Source organism: Sinohyriopsis cumingii, chromosome 11 (assembly GCF_028554795.1).
Source record: "Sinohyriopsis cumingii isolate HCF-2022 chromosome 11, ASM2855479v2, whole genome shotgun sequence".
In the NCBI taxonomy this organism is placed as follows: Eukaryota; Metazoa; Mollusca; class Bivalvia; order Unionida; family Unionidae; genus Sinohyriopsis; species Sinohyriopsis cumingii.
Genome location: NC_142971.1, coordinates 18,906,876 through 18,924,677, shown reverse-complemented (window position 1 = coordinate 18,924,677; position 17,802 = coordinate 18,906,876). Strand labels below are relative to the sequence as shown.

The 17,802-nt window shown below is 35.3% G+C and overlaps 1 protein-coding gene across 1 annotated transcript in view; it reads left to right on the top strand.

The window, feature by feature from the left end:
* Window positions 1-13,623: 13,623 nt before the first annotated feature.
* The window catches only part of LOC149787697 (elongator complex protein 4-like), a 45,640-nt gene continuing 41,461 nt past the window's right edge, over window positions 13,624-17,802 (top strand). The window contains exon 1 of the mRNA XM_089973888.1: window positions 13,624-13,771. Within this exon, the coding sequence (XP_089830014.1) occupies window positions 13,627-13,771 (145 nt within the window). The 5' untranslated portion in view covers window positions 13,624-13,626. The remainder of the gene's footprint in view (window positions 13,772-17,802) is intronic.

Here is a 17,802-nt window from a genome sequence, read left to right as displayed (position 1 = left end):
GCAACACCAAGTGCAGCTGCTTTTGAACATCTGGGCTTGCAGCGACTATTAACACTGGTATAGCTGCTAGAATTGGAAATATACCGCTTGTTTTAATTGAGTCTTTAACTGCACCAGCGGAAACATTGAGTTTAACGCCTGTTTTTTTAATTGTTTGGCGTCATTGAAATACCTGTGTTGACGTTCTGACAATGATAGTTTATTTTGACCACCTGTGATCTAATCTTTTTTATTGATATTTTTTATTCCACAGTTCTTTGGTGAATTTGACTGAAGCTTTCTAATCTGACCAGGGGTCAGACTAACACTGGCATGATGATATGACATTTTTTAAATAAGTAATACGCTATTTTCAACTGAGATGTTGCATGTTTTCTATCGGTGCGTCAGTAACTCGCATTTGTCATTCAGTACCTTCAAGTATCTTTGCTTTGTCTGAAAGAATAACTGCGACTGCTCTATACTTAACACCACTAACTGGGTTTACGAGAGCTTTAATACGAATATCAACGACAGATTGTTTGAATAAATCGACATGTTTAAATGAAAAGTAATAGATCGGAAACAGGTTTGTAAAATTTGACTGTGGTATTTGTAAACCAGTATCTATATTTTGATCACGTCCCATAAATGTAATTAACAATGATATGTACGAGCTACGTGATTCAGATCAAAATTTAACAATACATCTTCAGACGGTTCTTAATATCCGTTTATTTTTAAAGAAACTTTACTAACATTGAATTTATCAAGCATCATATGGCTATCTGTTTGTGAGTTTAGTCGATTAATATTTTGGAAAGCAATAAAAATATGTATTGGTGCAGAAACTCATTGTTGTAATGCTATTTGCAACGTAAATAAACCATGAACAGTACTTTAAAGGCTATCTGTTGTCATTGTCAACCATGATAACAATGATTGTCCGCCTGAATTCATAAAATTAACTTTTCTTCTTCAACAATTGTTGGAGTCATTACTGGCATCCACAATGAAAATTTTGTTATCAATACTTTACCAGCATCACCAACAGCGGCTGCTCGCCAAAGTGCATCATCATCAGTAGCTTTTCTTACAAGTACAAATGCATGTTTAGCCCCAAAGATAACTTTTCTAATATTTTTACAAAATCCAAAGATATGAGATAATGGAATTGCGCATGAAAATGTTCCACTTCCACCTTTTATCATTGATCTACTTGTAGCAAATCCTAAATTGTAATTTGCGTTCGTCGATACAACTGCTTCTACATCAACTGCTTCTCCAGCAGTACCTTTGGCTAAACTTTCATGGTCAGGATGATCAGAATTATACTTGACAAACATCATTGACGGCCCAGCTGATCTTGTATAATTATCTGAACATCTTGCTAAATTTAATATCGTTGCAGCAACATCAACGTGTTTTTTAATTGTTACAATATTTCTTCCGTCAATCTTGTACGTAGCGCTATCAAACAACGCCATAATACCACTATTAACAAAGCCAACGTTATCTTCATTTCCATAATCAGTATTATCTGTTTTTACAATTTCTACGTCTACTTCGATAAACGCTTCAACAGGCAAAAAATATCTGCATGTATCTTGAACTTATAATTCGATTCGACCACGTTGATTTGGTACACGTGCGTCATAAGAATAATATTGATAATCGTGAACAGATTTGTCTTTAAGAACTGGTGCGTCCATATCAAATGCTGGATCAGATATACACTTAAACATTTTATTATAACTATCTTCGTCTAATACAAATACCAATTCCTAAAATAAAACTTGTATTTGCCGGCATAATTTCAATAGTCAACTTTGCTAACTTTTCATTATCAGCCAACTTTGCTAATCTGTCATTCGCAGCTTTATTTATTATTTTATTAACATTTGCAGGCATAACTTTAGTGGTGGGTAATTTTACTGGCTCTGGCTTTTTTCGTACTAATCTGGCTAGTCCTTTTTTTGACTGATGAAAATGCTTTACCAGCAAGATCACCAACATAACTTAATGCTTTATTTCTAACTCAGTAGTTTTCATCCCTAATTGTTTTGCAATCGGTACTGCTTTTGGAGCCATCCTTCTGAATAAACCCATAACGACATCACCAAGTCCATCTCAGTAAATCGCTTTATAACTTGGTAATCATGAATTGACTACCCTAATTATTACAGGTCCACGTTTAGCATTGTATATAATGATTTTTTAAATTGCATGTTGATTAACTGATTGAGTAAATTTCAATCACTGTAATAATCATCAACAATTTAATTAATGAAAGAATGATAAACAGTACAATCCATAACTCCGCCTATAAATAATCTTCTGCAAATATCAGATATTTCATTAATAATTTCTGGAGAATTATTTCCTGCGCGTTTTCCTCCGATCAGAATTTCTAATCGACTAACATCGGCAAGAACACTATCAGGACTAATTCCTAAACCACTTCCTGCTTTTGTTTCAGGGCTTTTCGTCTCTTTAAGCAATTCAACAACTATTTCTTCTTCTTCTTGTTGCAATCATTGTTTTCTTTCTTTTATATATTTTTTTTACATTAAAATGCTCTTGAGCATATTCTTATTTATCATCAGGTCGAAAACCGGTTTTGATTAAAACTAGACTGTTAATCCAAACATTTTCTGACAGAGATCCAGCATATTCAGGTTTTAAATATTTATCTCTTTCATCATAATTTACCGCAAGATTTATTAATTTCATGAGAGGGAAAGGACCTTTACAACTGTCTAAAGCCTCAGGTGTAAATTTACTTCTAACTTCATCTAGAGGTTGTTGTTTTTGTTTAGGTTTAGGAGATTTTAGTTGAGGAGGAGTAGATTGTGGTTCTTCTTGTTGCATCACATCATTCTTAAAGCTAAAAGATCCGCACCATCGATAGTAGAAGTTTTATTAGATTTGACAAGATATATATTTTCAATCCAATCATCTTTTGTCCAAGATTTAGCATTTTTTTCTAACATAATTTTCCATTTTATCATAATTTCTAACAATATCTACTAGTTTGTCATATTCCGCACGCTCGATAGTTTAAATTTATCTCTAAATTTATCTAATTGTTGCTGAGGAGATTGATCTTCAGGTTGTTTTTGTATTTTAGATTTAACATAATGTTGTGCATCTGAAAATTATTTGTCTATTTTATCTCTGTATGCAATATAATTAATATCTTCTATCTCTTTGACTTTATCACCTCTTTGATTTATTCGATATATTCACTTGCACTAAGTATCTTTTGACATTGTTCTACGAGTATATTCGGATTTTAAATACTTATCTCTTTTACTCTAACTCTCAGCGGCAAATGCAGCTAACTCGTCTACGTTTTTATATCTCTCTATTTTATCAATAGTTCTTGAGGTAAATCTGTTAAACAATTTAATTTATTCATTCCTTTCTTTCTTTTCTTTTTTTATAATTGGTTCTTCACTTTCAAGTTCTGGTGGCGGTTGAGTGGCAGCTATTCCAGCTAGAAGATCTCTTAAAAAAAATATGTTTTGTCTGTTTAGTTCTTACAGCTATCTTTTCAGTTTGCTCAGCAGTTTGTTTTAATGCCGGAAAAAGACCTCCAATAGCTTCTGCAACTCTTTCAGTAACCTTTGTAACAGGTTTTAAAAAATTGTTCTTTATCGTCTGCATATTCAACTTGTGCTTCTTGTCGTTCTTACAGTTTTTATTTGAGAGCATCATGAACAGGAAGATATCTTCTAATTGCTTCTAATCTTTCTCGATCTAAAAGATTCCATTATTGATAAAATAATGATTTAATTACTCACACATTTATAGCAGTAGAGATGGTGCGACCACAAATAAGTGTCACGGTGGGTAAACAAAATTTTGAAAAACACGAACGACAAAGATAAAGTATAAAAAGACTAACCCAATTAGAGAAACTCTCGGTTTTAGTTAGAAGCTTCGGTTTGACGTTATTGACCTTTTACTTTCATTTTTCGTAGAAAGCTTCTTTTTTTGTGGACCTTCCAGCAAGTGGTCTGTTCAATCTCTCTCTCTCTCTCTCTCTCTCTCTCTCTCTCTCTCTCTCTCTCTCTCTCTCTCTCTCTCTGCTACCTGTGAATCATTTAAACAGCACAATACTAAAATTTAAATCAGTAATCTTATCTAATCATAACATGTTGCATGCTGCTTCTACGAAATGTTATTCCTTGTCTGTAATGCATGCTAATTAAATGCAATTTGTTTTATTGTTGTTACTTTTTTATTGTTTTTTTATGGGTTTTGTTGTTGTTGCTGCATCTTTTTTTCTTTTCTTCTTTTGGTGGGGGATGTCCCTTTAATTATTTTTATTTCCTTGGGGGGAGGGGGCACGCGTCATTAGTTTAGATAATGTTTTGCTGTGGTATGGTACTCTGATCCTTTGCTTGCGTGTCTTTCTTTCATCGTAGTGGCCCCGAGTGGTCGAGTGGTCTAAAGTGCTCTCCGTTACGGATCACTGCCATCTCACCTCTGGGTGCGTGGGTTCGAGTCTAGGATTTGGCCAATGTGGGTATGTGAGAAAGCTTGCCAGTAGCTTCTCGTGGGTCGGTGGTTCTTCCCGGTGTTTTCCCGGGTTCTTCCTCCACCATTTATACTGGCCGCCATGCATAGCCTATCATGTGCTGAAAAATGGCGTTAAACCCCACAACAACAACAACAACTTTCATCGTATGTTTTAAAAATATGCAATTTCTCATTGTCTGCAGAAGGGCCGGCCTTAGGCAGATTGGACCGATTTGGCCCAATCGGGCACCATGCTCACAGGGTCTCACGCATTAGTAATCTTTAAAAAGATATATTTATAGAGAGAAAGTAATTTTAAAGTGATGGAAGAAAGTTTTAACTCCATATCATATAAATCGTGTTTAAAAGTTAATTTATAAATGCCGGGCTCATAGTGGGACCCACGCATAAATTCAGTGGGACCGCCAAAATGATTCAAATTGGGCCCGGCGTTTGCTCCTTGAGCTAACGTTTAATAGTTTTGTTTACCTCAGTGTGTGTGTGCGCGCGTGTGTGTGTGTGTGTGTGAAAATGATTTTACTTTGATGCACAAATCGTCTGCATCTTGTAAATGTTCTCTACGAAGCAAACTAATATAAAAGAATTTGGAATAATGTTCAGCCAAGATCATGTCGCCAATGTACATAATGAGTATAGACCTAGCCTCAACAGCGACACTATGGGCTCTGGTGGGAATTTAACGTATACATGTCACTCTGGTCTCTAATGAAAAATGTATGGCCTCTAATGAGAATTTAACGTGGAGATAAGGCTGTTGTATCATGCGGGAATGATAATGTTAACTTGCGGAGTGTAATGGCAATTTCCACGCTTAGAAAAGTTTGGTCTTGTATGGAAAATGTAATGTTTTTGTTACGCTATCCACCACCAAATTTTTTATATACTATCGAACCTAAACGGTAGGAGTGTTTATTTACACACGCTATGCTTATATACAAACATGCTATCTCTCAAGGATAGGAGTGTTTATAGACACACTATGCCCACAAAAAATATAATGCGCTTTTACACACAAGAGATGGTTAGAGTGTTACCGGGAAAGGGGCTTTATTGTTTGTTTACCAAAGAACAGGGTTATTACAGATCTTCTCAGCAAACATCGTCTGACCGCCGGTATATGGACTAAGAACTGCTTCAGAAACTCTTTTCTAGACATATATACCCTTCGTTTCGTTATTGATGTACCGCTCCGGTTGCCTAAATGATTAGAGCGTCCACTTCTGATTCGGGATGACGTGTGTTCAAACCTAACCAAAGGGAAAGAGACAATCACGACTCAAGACTTCTAAACCTTTTGTGACTTCATCAGCTCCTACAGCCACTGAGATGCCAGCCGCAGTTACCATTACCACTACCAAAGAAGCAAAGCAGCGGGAATAGTGTCTGGCTGTGGAAACGGATTTGGACTATTACAGCTGATGATGTCAAGCTGACACGCTGTTTTTGTTATTTTTTTTAAAAGAACGGACCTTTTCAGGGCTATGTATATCTCTTAAAAGAAAGATGCTCCTCAATGATTACCAAATCAAACGAAATTGAAATCCCTTCATGATGCATTGTGTCAGTGTGTGAAGATCTTATCCATACTAAAAGATCAAATCAAGAAAAGAAATACACACGTGTTTTGGTATATTTTCTTTGAAATGGAATCACAATGAAATCTCATAACAAATCACTAGAGTATAATTTCTTCTTTCTTTCACTACCTTTCTCTTTAATTTTCTTCACTGGCATGGGTGCTTCTCCTTCAGTATATTGTACTAGTCCTGCCTTGAATATTTTCTTGGTATGGTTTCTTTTATTCTGCTGAACGCTCCTCTTCCTTGTACTTGTTCTATTTTTTATTGGGACAATCTAAATAGGGAAATGGCCTAAATATATGGAAGGACCCAGTCCTGAAACGTTAGCCAGAACTGGTTGTGTCTTTTTATGAGAAGGAGATGAAGTACAGTTTTTCAGCTGTGGTGTGACACTTCACGAATAGGAGTATATAGATACGGCTTACCTTGAGCCTTCCAGCTGTTCTCTGTGCTGTCACCACCTTCTTTTGGTTGATCCAGGATATGAAACTTATGTCGGACACTTTAGAAGACGAAATTACTCGAAGTTTACCTAGTGGGCTGTGAGAAAATCTTTGCACAGAGCTTGACAACATTCAAATGAAAAACAAAGAACAGTTTGCATCCTCTATGACATAAACGTTTAGATCATTGGTAAATGGATGAAATTAAATGGCTGATTACTTTGAAAGTGTTCAAATGGTCAAATATTGATCGACTGCATACAGCTAAGACGAGTTTCCATGCCACCACATCTACTTACAAAGTTGGAATACTATTCCAGATGAGGAAGATATACAGAATTAAGAATTAAAACATTTATTTTTTAAAGTTTTAAAGAAGCATCGCGTCAAAACTTTTTCATTACGTGTAGTGAGTTATTGAGTGGAAAATTTCTTCTAAATGATTTACCAGGTTATTTCGGTTGGCAAACTTCATGACTATTTCATCCTCCAAAATATGTATGAAGCTTATTGTGCCACAACTTTTGCCATCTGTATTGCAGAAAATTCCATGGAAGAAAGTCATTAACTTGGTGGATTACCAAGAACTTCTAACACAACTGAATCGTAAACAATTCCATCGACTTTTGGACGACGTGTGGTGCGTGTGTTGGTACTTCTTTTCTAGAATTTCTTTTACCAGCACATTCGTTTTGGATAATGTATGAACAGTTCATGGAGCAAAGACATGACCGCCAAACTTGATATTTGCACGATAAAACTCGTTGTATCACTAGTGTTGAGAATTGGAATAAAACGACTTTTGAAACTCCGCTTCCAGAAGAGATTCGTTGTAGTTTATCCACTCGTTATACTTGTCAAGATGTGTGTATATGCTCATGCCAGCGGATTTATACTTCTCAAGATGTGTGTATATGTGTTACACTAGCGGATTTATACTTGTCAAGATGTGTGTATATGCGTCACACCAGCGGATTTATACTTGTCAAGATGTGAGTATATGCGTCACACCAGCGGATTTATACTTCTCAAGATGTGTGTATATGCGTTGCACCAGCGGATTTATACTTGTCTAGATGTGGGTATATGCGTCACACCAGCGGATTTATACTTGTCAAGATGCGTTATATGAGTTACACCAGCGGATTTATAATTATCAAAATGTGTGTATATGCGTTAAATTAGCGGATTTATATTTGTCAAGATGTGTGTATATGCGTCACACCAGCGGATTTATACTTCTCAAGATGTGTGTATATGCGTTACACCAGCGGATTTATTATTGTAAAGATGTGTGTATATGAATGTCACCAGCATATTTATAGCTGGACGAATGTATATAAGTTTTAATTGTTTTCTAGTCATCAAGTGTTATAGAGTTATAATTATTTTCCAATTGTCATGTGTTATAGATTTTCTATTGTTTTCCTGGTAGTTTTACTTTGCAACAAAAAAGTGTCGTGTGATAAAATACAACAATATGGTGTCGTGTGATAAAATACAACAAAGAAAAATGCTCTTTTGTACCAAGTTTGATTCAATCGTGTTGTCTTATTTAGAAGTTACTGTTTTTCGCTACCTATACGAACAGTGTTCAAAGATGGCAATCCAAGATTTTGTTGTAGACTCATACGCCAACTGTTCATCACGGATCAACAATCAACAAAACGAAGCGTATTTTTATCATTGCGATGAAAATACCGTTCATGATATATGACAAGCAAAACAAATTTACTATTTCAATCCCAATCACTTACATGAGGGAGATAGCGATTGTCAAATTCAATTTATAAAAATAACAAAGAGGAAATATTTCCAGCTCATTATAATCAATAAATACACTTTGTATTATATCGACCATGGTTTCAAACATTTCCAGCTCGCTATGATCAATAAATACACTTTGTATTATATTGACCACGGTTTCAAAATAATAACTGTTATGGTTGTTAATAGCACTCAGAAGACATCTGGAAATTTGAACTGTCGGCATTGTTATTACGTTCATGTTCAGATAGGCTTTTGTGGCAATTTTATGAGAGAAAACGATATAAACCTTTATATCGATGTAGAAGGTCGGGAAATATTTCAGGTACAAGATATTAAATATGACAAGTCAAGCGTCTTTCCTGGTTAAAACGTAAACTTCAGAGACTAATAAGAATTATAAAATACGCGATGCCATCAAAACGTTAGCACTTTCTTTGTTGTAAATGATAGGGTTGAACGCAAAACATAAAACTTACAAGCTCGTGTGTGAAAGTTGTTTTCTACAATATTGGTACCACATGTAGAAACTGCAACTGCCACATTTTTCATACTGGTGCAACACATATAAACTGCAATTGCCACATTTTTCATATTGGTGCAACACATATAAAATGTAATTACCACATTGTCATATAGGTGCGACACATAGAAACTGTAATTACCTCGTTTTCACTGGAACAGTTCTATTGCCACTTGAGACCTCTGAAGAAACCATTGTTATTTACCCTGGAGGTGCAATGACCGACTTCATCATTACATTCAAAGCTAATACAATACTCGTGTGAACCATGACAGAAGTGTCGCAGCTTTATTGCTGTGAAAACGTTCATAATGGTGCAATGACAAATATTATTACAATTGTGTAAAACTGGATGAATAATTAAAAAAGAAACAGAACAAAGACAAGAAATTAAAACAATTTCTACTTAACAAAGAGGAGAACGATCGCGTGTTCGTTAGTAATATTTAGATATACATGTAATTTTATTCCGTAAGCTGGTCCTTGTGTGGTAAGTTTTTTCCGTAAGCTGGTCCTTGTGTGGTAATTTTAATCCGTAAGCTAGTCCTTGTGTGGTAATTTATTTCGTAAGCTGGTTCTTGTGTAGTAATTGTATTCCGTAAGCTGATCCTTGTGTGGTAATTTATTTCGTAAGCTGGTCCTTGTGTAGTAATTTTATTCCGTAAGCTGGTCCTTGTGTAGTAATTTTATTCCGTAAGCTGGTCCTTGTGTGGTAAGTTTATTCCGTAAGCTGGTCTTTGTGTGGTAAAACGGCTTGTGTGGTAAAACGGCTCAGATTAGGTATTTCAATAGAATTGTTGCTGATAATGACAAAAGATTTTCGTCAGCATATTATGGCATATGCCCGAGAATACGCTGTCTAAACAAATACTTTTAATGAGATTGTATACCTTCCTTTGCGGGGACACAAATATGACCTGAAAGATTTTATTTATATTATTTTTTTTTGCAAGATAAGACTTTTCCGGCTAAGAAGGAATGGAAGCTAATTGTATGGGTCACCTTAGTTGAATATGAGTATAATCACTTCCAGCACGAGTTTTAACGATTTACCCTTTCGAAAATTTGCGAAAATAAATAAAACATCATTATGTTACACCTGCCACTTTTGGCAAAGAAGGAAGTCAGCCAAAAACTTAGACAAGTAAAAATCTCAGCCAAGTTTCTGGTCACTCCATACAGTAATTAAGATACATAAATGTCAATATTGTAATACTTAGTACACTGATATTGCTAATATGCCAATCAAGTCTTGTACAAAACCCACCCAAAACAACAACACAAAGATACAACAACAACATAAAACCCATGCATAAAGAATATGAGATCTATTTTGTTCCAATATTATCAATAATTTTGATATTCTACTTAGTACATATCGTCATGATAATTTGTTCAGCACTTCCTGGAATGGAAATTCCCCTATACATGTGGACTGAATGGCATCGAAGTCGACAAAAGTTTTATGTCAGCAACAATTTGTTCTGCAGGAAGCTTACTTTATTTATTTATTTTACAACTAATTGGGATGTTTTCCCTTTTTAATGGATTCTTTGAGTAATTGTGAGTTTTGTTGTTTGTTATTCCTGGATTCCTATAGAAGAATGCTTGATAATAGTAGGCATAATTAATATTTTAATACAAATAATACTATCATACAGGTTAGAGAATTTTTAATTCGTACTCTATTGAGATTCGAACCCAGGTCCGCTGGTAAACCACACCCATCACCTTGCCTGCACACACGAGCCCATATTCCCTCACGAATAAGAACACATCACCAAAAAAATGATGTTACTGAATCGGTGTTACATGCACTCGTGTGTAGCAGACACTCGCATGACGACCTAGTAATTAATTCTCGTGTATATATTCACAATGTTTGGCCCACAAACTGTACATTTATGGTCTATGTGGCTGACCCTCGGTATTGAAGATGTTGAACCACCCTGCTGTACCTCATACGATGAGTTGGAGAGTAAATGAAGGACTGACTTACTTGTTATTTATTTGTTTTCGGAGGGGCGGGGGGCTTAACGCCATATTGAACACATGATAGGCCAGTATAACTGGTGGAGGAAGAACCAGGGCTAATGGCAAGTTTTCTCACATACCCACATAGGCTGAGCCCGAGACTCAAGCCCACAGAGGTGCGATAACTGTGATCGGTAAGGGGGTGGGGGTGGGTTGCTTTAGACCACGCAGCCATCCGGATCCCGGACATATCTGCGGACAGCGCCATTAAAATTAGAATAAGATAGCAAATGTCAGCGTTTTTTTATTTTGTATTTTTTGGCACATAGAATGCACAATTTTAACCTTACTTTTTTATTGCTTGATTTAATCGATCCATGGAAATGTACTCAAGCCCATTTTACCAAAACTCTGTAACATCACCGCTAAGTAATTGCAGTTTTGAAATACACCGAACTTAATGAAGTTTGCAATTACCCGCAGAGATCGATCATATCGCCTTTATCCCTATCAGAGACTGCAGAAGATCATACCACTCAAACATAAAAATATGTATAATTGTGTATTCTTGCATATGTATGTAGGAGTCTATGATTTTATACAGTTAATTATACGTCATTATCGTATCTGTACCATATCTCTGTTATTATTAATCAAGCGGAAGAAACAAAAAGATGGATGGATCGATTGATGTATATATAAAGACATTTTTTTTTTCTTTTGACGAACTTGATACTTGTAATTAATACATAAATTTTAGGTAACTTTGACCGCACTTTCTTGTAATATCTTTAAAAACGTAATCAATCTGATGTCACTAATGGTAAAAAATGAAACAGGAGAATTCTGTTTAATACTGTCTCTCCCCACTTAAGAGGCAAAAATCCAATGCTTTTTCCTGTCATTTCAAAGAAATCTGTCACCGTATAAAATAAGACAGTGTCATATATTAAATGATAAGTCGGAAAATATGACATAATTGTTCTGATTGGGATGTGTTGTGAATAATCGTCTGCGTCTGCTTCCCTGACTTACCTCCTTTTTTGTGTTTTGGTTGTTAGTCCCAAATATTTCGTTTGCAATTCAAGAAATACTGAGTATTTGTTTAAAGTATCGCCATGAAGTACGGTCGTTTTCAGCTATTTTGTATGACGTGGAGACGGGGGGGGGGGGGGGGGCGGGGTACGGTGAGAGATTGCACATTTGTATGACTGAAAACTGTAATTATAGATTCTATAGATTGTGTTTTACCATAAATTTTATACGGTGGCTGGATAGTGCCACTCATCGAATTATTTCGTTTAAAGACAGTATCTTACTTAAACAAGCAGTACCGGATAAGGGACCATCCATAAATGACGTCACGCGATTTTGGCCGATTTTTGATACCTACCCCCCTCGTCACACATTTTTTAAACAAATTCCTTCCCCTCGTCACACATCGTCACAAATGTGTGACCCCCTCGCCCCAGGTGCGTGACGTCATTTATGGACGGTCCCTGACCAAATAGGCAGAGTAGGCACCTGCCTATGGGCCCCACGCCTTTATCACAATAATATTTAATAATTTTTGTTTAACAGCATAAAATGCTAATTTGTTTATTAATATTAATAATAATTACTATTTGTTTTATGTAATAAGACTGGTTTGTTCAAATTGTTGTTTGGTAAAATTAAAAACGTATTAGGAGATAATTTGCGAGGGGCCCCCAAGATTTTGACTGCCTAAGGGCCTCGACAGGGTTTAATCCGGCACTGTAAACAAGATATTTTTCCTTTAAACAAGATATTATCTTGTTTAAACAAGATATTAACAAAAGATAGTGGGATTATCCAGCCACCGAAGTTCTCAATGGCAACATATATATTGATTACTGATGACATATCATTGATAAGTCCTTCTGTCGCTGGTTTAAGGAAATTAATAAAGATTTGTGAACATTAAAGAATCATATCATATTTAATACACAAAAATCGGTATGCATGGTCTTTCAGTCAACTTTTTTTCTTCAAATTACCATCTCCTCCCCTGTGCATCTTAATGGACATCCTCTTACGTATGTAAACAGTTTTACGTATTTGGGTAATATTTTAACACAGTTATAAATAGTTACACGTATTTGGGTCAAATTTTAAAATCCAATCGGCCAGGTCATGAAAAAATGACGAGGCTTTACAGATTTGTGTGTACTCGAACAAACACGATTCTACGTAAATTTATGAATTGTTTATTGAATATCAAAATTAGATTATTCAAATCTTATTGCTGCACAATATACTGTGCTCCTCTGCGGACAAACTCTAATAAATGTATGAAAAGAAAACTAGTTATTGGTTATAATAATAGTCTTCGTTTTCTATTAAGCCTTCCAAGATGGAACAGTGCCGTCAGCATGTTTGTAAATTGTAGCGTATTCAGATTTGATGAAATAATGAGAAAGTGTGTGTTCTCAATTTTGATAATAATATCTAATAGTAAGAACTGTATCTTTTGTAATGTCTGTGGAACTATGACATTTAAATGCTCGTATTATTAGTAGATAGAACAAATTGCTCTTTAAATGTGTTACATAATTTCATTCTTAACAATGCAGGGCATATTCCATTATTGTAGATGTGCCTGTATACATGTACATAAGATATCTATGATCTATTATGTTGAAAATACATAACTTTACATCAATATTTTAAGTTAGATGTGTGGACTATGTTGTCTGAAATAATTAAAAAAATTACCTTATCTTTACGGAAAAGGCCGAGATAGTTCCGATTGAGATAGCATTAAATTATCGCTTAGTTTTGTCGCAACACAATGGCTGCGCCCATGAAGCAGTCTGGGCAGACGAGTTTCCAAAAGAAAATTCCATCTAAGCTGCAAATTCCCGGCACAAAACCTTCACTTTACAATAACCAGCTACTCATCTCAACAGGAATACCATCGCTTGATAATGTAATAGGTATTGAATGACAAGTTATCCGAACTTGGTTAAGAATAGAATGTTCAGTTTTGTATTTACGTCTACTGCATCTTATCGTTTAATACTGTACTAGCGAAGGACCAGTTGCTGCTGGCCACCAGTTGCTTTTTGTCAATTTATTTTGTCATGCGCTCATATACTGTTGATTTTTGTTAAGTTTACAGTTTTCTTATCTATTAAACTTGTGTCGGTTTTCCTTCATCGAATGAAACTAGTCCTACAATGTAAGACTGCACATGTTGGTATTGTATTAGTGCTATACATAAATATCAGTATCAAGGTCTTACACGTAGGACTACGAATGAAACTAATGCTTATCTATCGAAGTAAAACAATTCCTGTTACCTAGATTTGAAACTGTCAGCATCGTGAAGAACCTACCTTATTCCATAATATTACTTCTGGATGTAAGTTGATTCAGAAACCTTCCATCTTTTTTTTTTTAAAACTAGTAAAAGTGCAATGATTTATCCTTTACAAATTCCAGACAGTGGGATGGGGGTCATTATCAACAGGGTTCTCAGTAGACATGTACCCTTGGGTTTTGACATATGAAATTTTAAATTATTCATTTCTGATGCATGGGATTTCCAACCTGTGCATTTGTATGATGCAAGTTGATTTTAGTCAGTTTATGAACACTTTAGTTCAGCACTTATAATTTTTAGCACTGCTGTTCAGAGACCAGAAGAGCTTGTGGGATGGTATGTGTTCTATTGTCTGTTGTACATCCATTCATTAGCATAAGTTTGTTATCATTGTTTGTCCTAAACTACTTGGAAGATTGTCATGAAACTTTACACACAGATTTATCCCAAGATATTGTTGGCACTAAATGAAAATAGTACTTCTTGGACGTGATTGCTACAATGGTTACTTTGAAAATCTTGTAATTACCACTCCTCCTGAACAGATGTTTATATCAACATGGGATTTTTACTAAAATACTTTTTTATGATGTCAAGCAGGTCCTGAAGGAAAATTGTGCCAGTCTGGAGACAGATATGGCCACCACAGCAGCCATCTTCCTTCTTTTGAAAAGAATAGTTATATTGATATATAGTTTTCACCAGAAGAAGACTTATGATGTTTAATTGTTCCTAAATGAAAATGGCTCTGATACTTTTAATGAGGTCTTGTGGGTCCACAATGAATATGGTACCAGTCTGATATACATCATGGCCACCATAACAGCTTGCTTGAAAATCTTGTTAAGGGTAAATAGAAAGTCATATCAACATGGAGTAATGACCAGATGATTTCTTATTAAGTCTAGTTAGTCCAAAAATAAAAATGCTGCTGACCTGACTTCCAGTATGTCCACTATGCTGGCCATCTTGAAAATCTTATTATTGCTACTTCTGGATGGATGGTCATATCAACATGATACTTCTTATGATGACTAGTTGAGTAGGAATGAAAATAGTGCTGATTTAACAGACAATAGATCTGTCCTGGTAGCAATCTTGAAAATCTTGCTACATGTAATCCTAACTGGAATATTATATTGACATGGATGTTCACCAGAAACTTCTTATGGTGTCAGGATGGTTCTAAATGAAAATGATGCTGGTTTGACATCCTTGGCATCCATCTTTAACATGTTACTTTTGTTCCTCATTCTGAATGACTGCATATTTATATGGATTGCACCAAAAGAGTTCTTATGATGTCTAGTTGGTCCTAAATAAAAATGGGGCCATCTTGATAATATTTATAATAGTCAGTAGTTAAAAAGAAGCAGACTTATCATGGATTACAGGAAAATTTTGTTGCATCAGTGGAGTACTAGAAGGAATTGAGGAATTCTTGTTATAATACTTATGTTTGTAACCTACGGTCCATTATTCACGATTGTTATACCACCTACGCTACACTTTATTTACTTGGCAACATAAAAGAAATATTGAGTGGTTTGAGACTTCTTCAGAAATTGAAAATGTTGATGGGCAGACAGTTGGATATAGCAATCTTTATTTCCCTCAGTATTATATACCTAGGTGATAAAAATGTAATGTTATCACATTTCTACTGTAAATAAACCCAGATGGTACATATAAGTTTCATTTTCTACACTTAGCCTTTGCAGATTGCTAGAAAATGTTTTAATTAAACCTGTTGGATTGCCGTAACAACCTGTTTTTTCTATCACAGTTTGTTAATCTTGGTGTAGTCCCATCAAATAATATGTAAGTGAATCAAAATGAGAGTTATCTATATCCCCAACCAAATTGACATTCAGTCCCACCAAAATGACTTTCAACCCCACCAAAATGACAATTAACCCACCAAAATGACGTTCAACCCTTTCAAAAGGACATTCAACCCTTTCAAAAGGACATTCAGCCCCACCAAAATGACATTCAGTCCTTCCAAAGGATATTCAACCCTACCAAAATTACATTCAACTCTTCCAAAGGACATTCAGCCCCACCAAAATGATAGTCAACCCATGAAAATGACATTCAACCCCACCAAAATGACATTCAGCCCTTTCAAATGGACATTCAACCCTTCCAAAGGAAATTCAACCCCACCAAAATGATAGTCAACCCATGAAAATGACATTCAACCCCACCAAAGTAATATTCAACTCTTCCAAAGGACATTAAACCCCACCAAAATGATAGTCAACTCTTCCAAAGGACATTCAGCCCCACCAAAATGATAGTCAACTCTTCCAAAGGACATTCAGCCCCACCAAAATGATAGTCAACTCTTCCAAAGGACATTCAGCCCCACCAAAATGATAGTCAACCCATACAAATGACATTCAACCCCACCAAAATTACATTCAACTCTTCCAAATGACATTCAACCCCACCAAAATGATAGTCAACTCTTCCAAAGGACATTCAGCCCCACCAAAATGATAGTCAACCCATACAAATGACATTCAACCCCACCAAAATTACATTCAATTCTTCCAAATGACATTCAACTCTTCCAAAGGACATTCAGCCCCACCAAAATGATAGTCAACCCATGAAAATGACATTCAACCCCATCAAAATGATATTCAGCCCCACCAAAATGACATTCAACCCTTCCAAAGGCCATACATACCGATCAAAATGATATTCAATCCCACCAAAATGATAGTCAACCCTACCAATAGGACATTCAACCCTACCAAAATGACAGTCAACCCTACCAAAATGACACTGAAGCCAATGATTTTTCAACAGTTAAAGGCACTTTTGGATTACTAGAATAATGATGATTACAGTGAAACCCTTCAAAACCAAAAACCCTTGGTTCCAAAATTTAATATTTAGTTTTGAGGAGCTTTTAGTTTACTGAAGGTATTGAAGACATGAAAAAATCGTCACATATTCAGTTTGTCAAATTTACAGACATTGTTGAAATGACATTTGTTTGCATTATTCTTATTTTGACATTTAATTCCTTTTTCTTTAGAATATCTGAAACTGTTACAGTAGATGTTCCTATGCTAAATATCTTCTTCAGTGTTGGTTTTGGTAAAGTCTGATTCTCTTTGATCAAACTAAATTTATCCTGCAAGAATAGTTCAGTCTTACAATATTTAGCTGGTCATTGTGGCGTCTTGACACGCAGGTAATAAAAAATAACAGCCATAGTTACTAAAATACATATATGTATAAAAAAAATCTTATTTGAAAATCATTTTAGTGAATTTAACTTTTAGAATACATCCTTGTTGGTCTCTGGCAACAAAGCAAAGCAGGGCCACAGACCCAGTTACTAAAGCCTTGATGTTTAATTTGAATAAAAGAAAAAATGTTCTTTTGATCATTTATTCAAAGAAATAGCATCTATTATGATTAGATAATAAGTATTTAAACATTGTCTTTATTGGCTTATCTACAGGCATTTAGTCATTAAAACTTTACCCAAAGCTGGTAATTTTTTTAGATTAGCCTGTAGTTTGCCCTAATCTGGTTCAGTGTCATGTGGAGTATTTGTACCTCATCATCATTGCTAACCATGGTTCTGATAGGATAACCCTATTTATATCTTGGTGGATC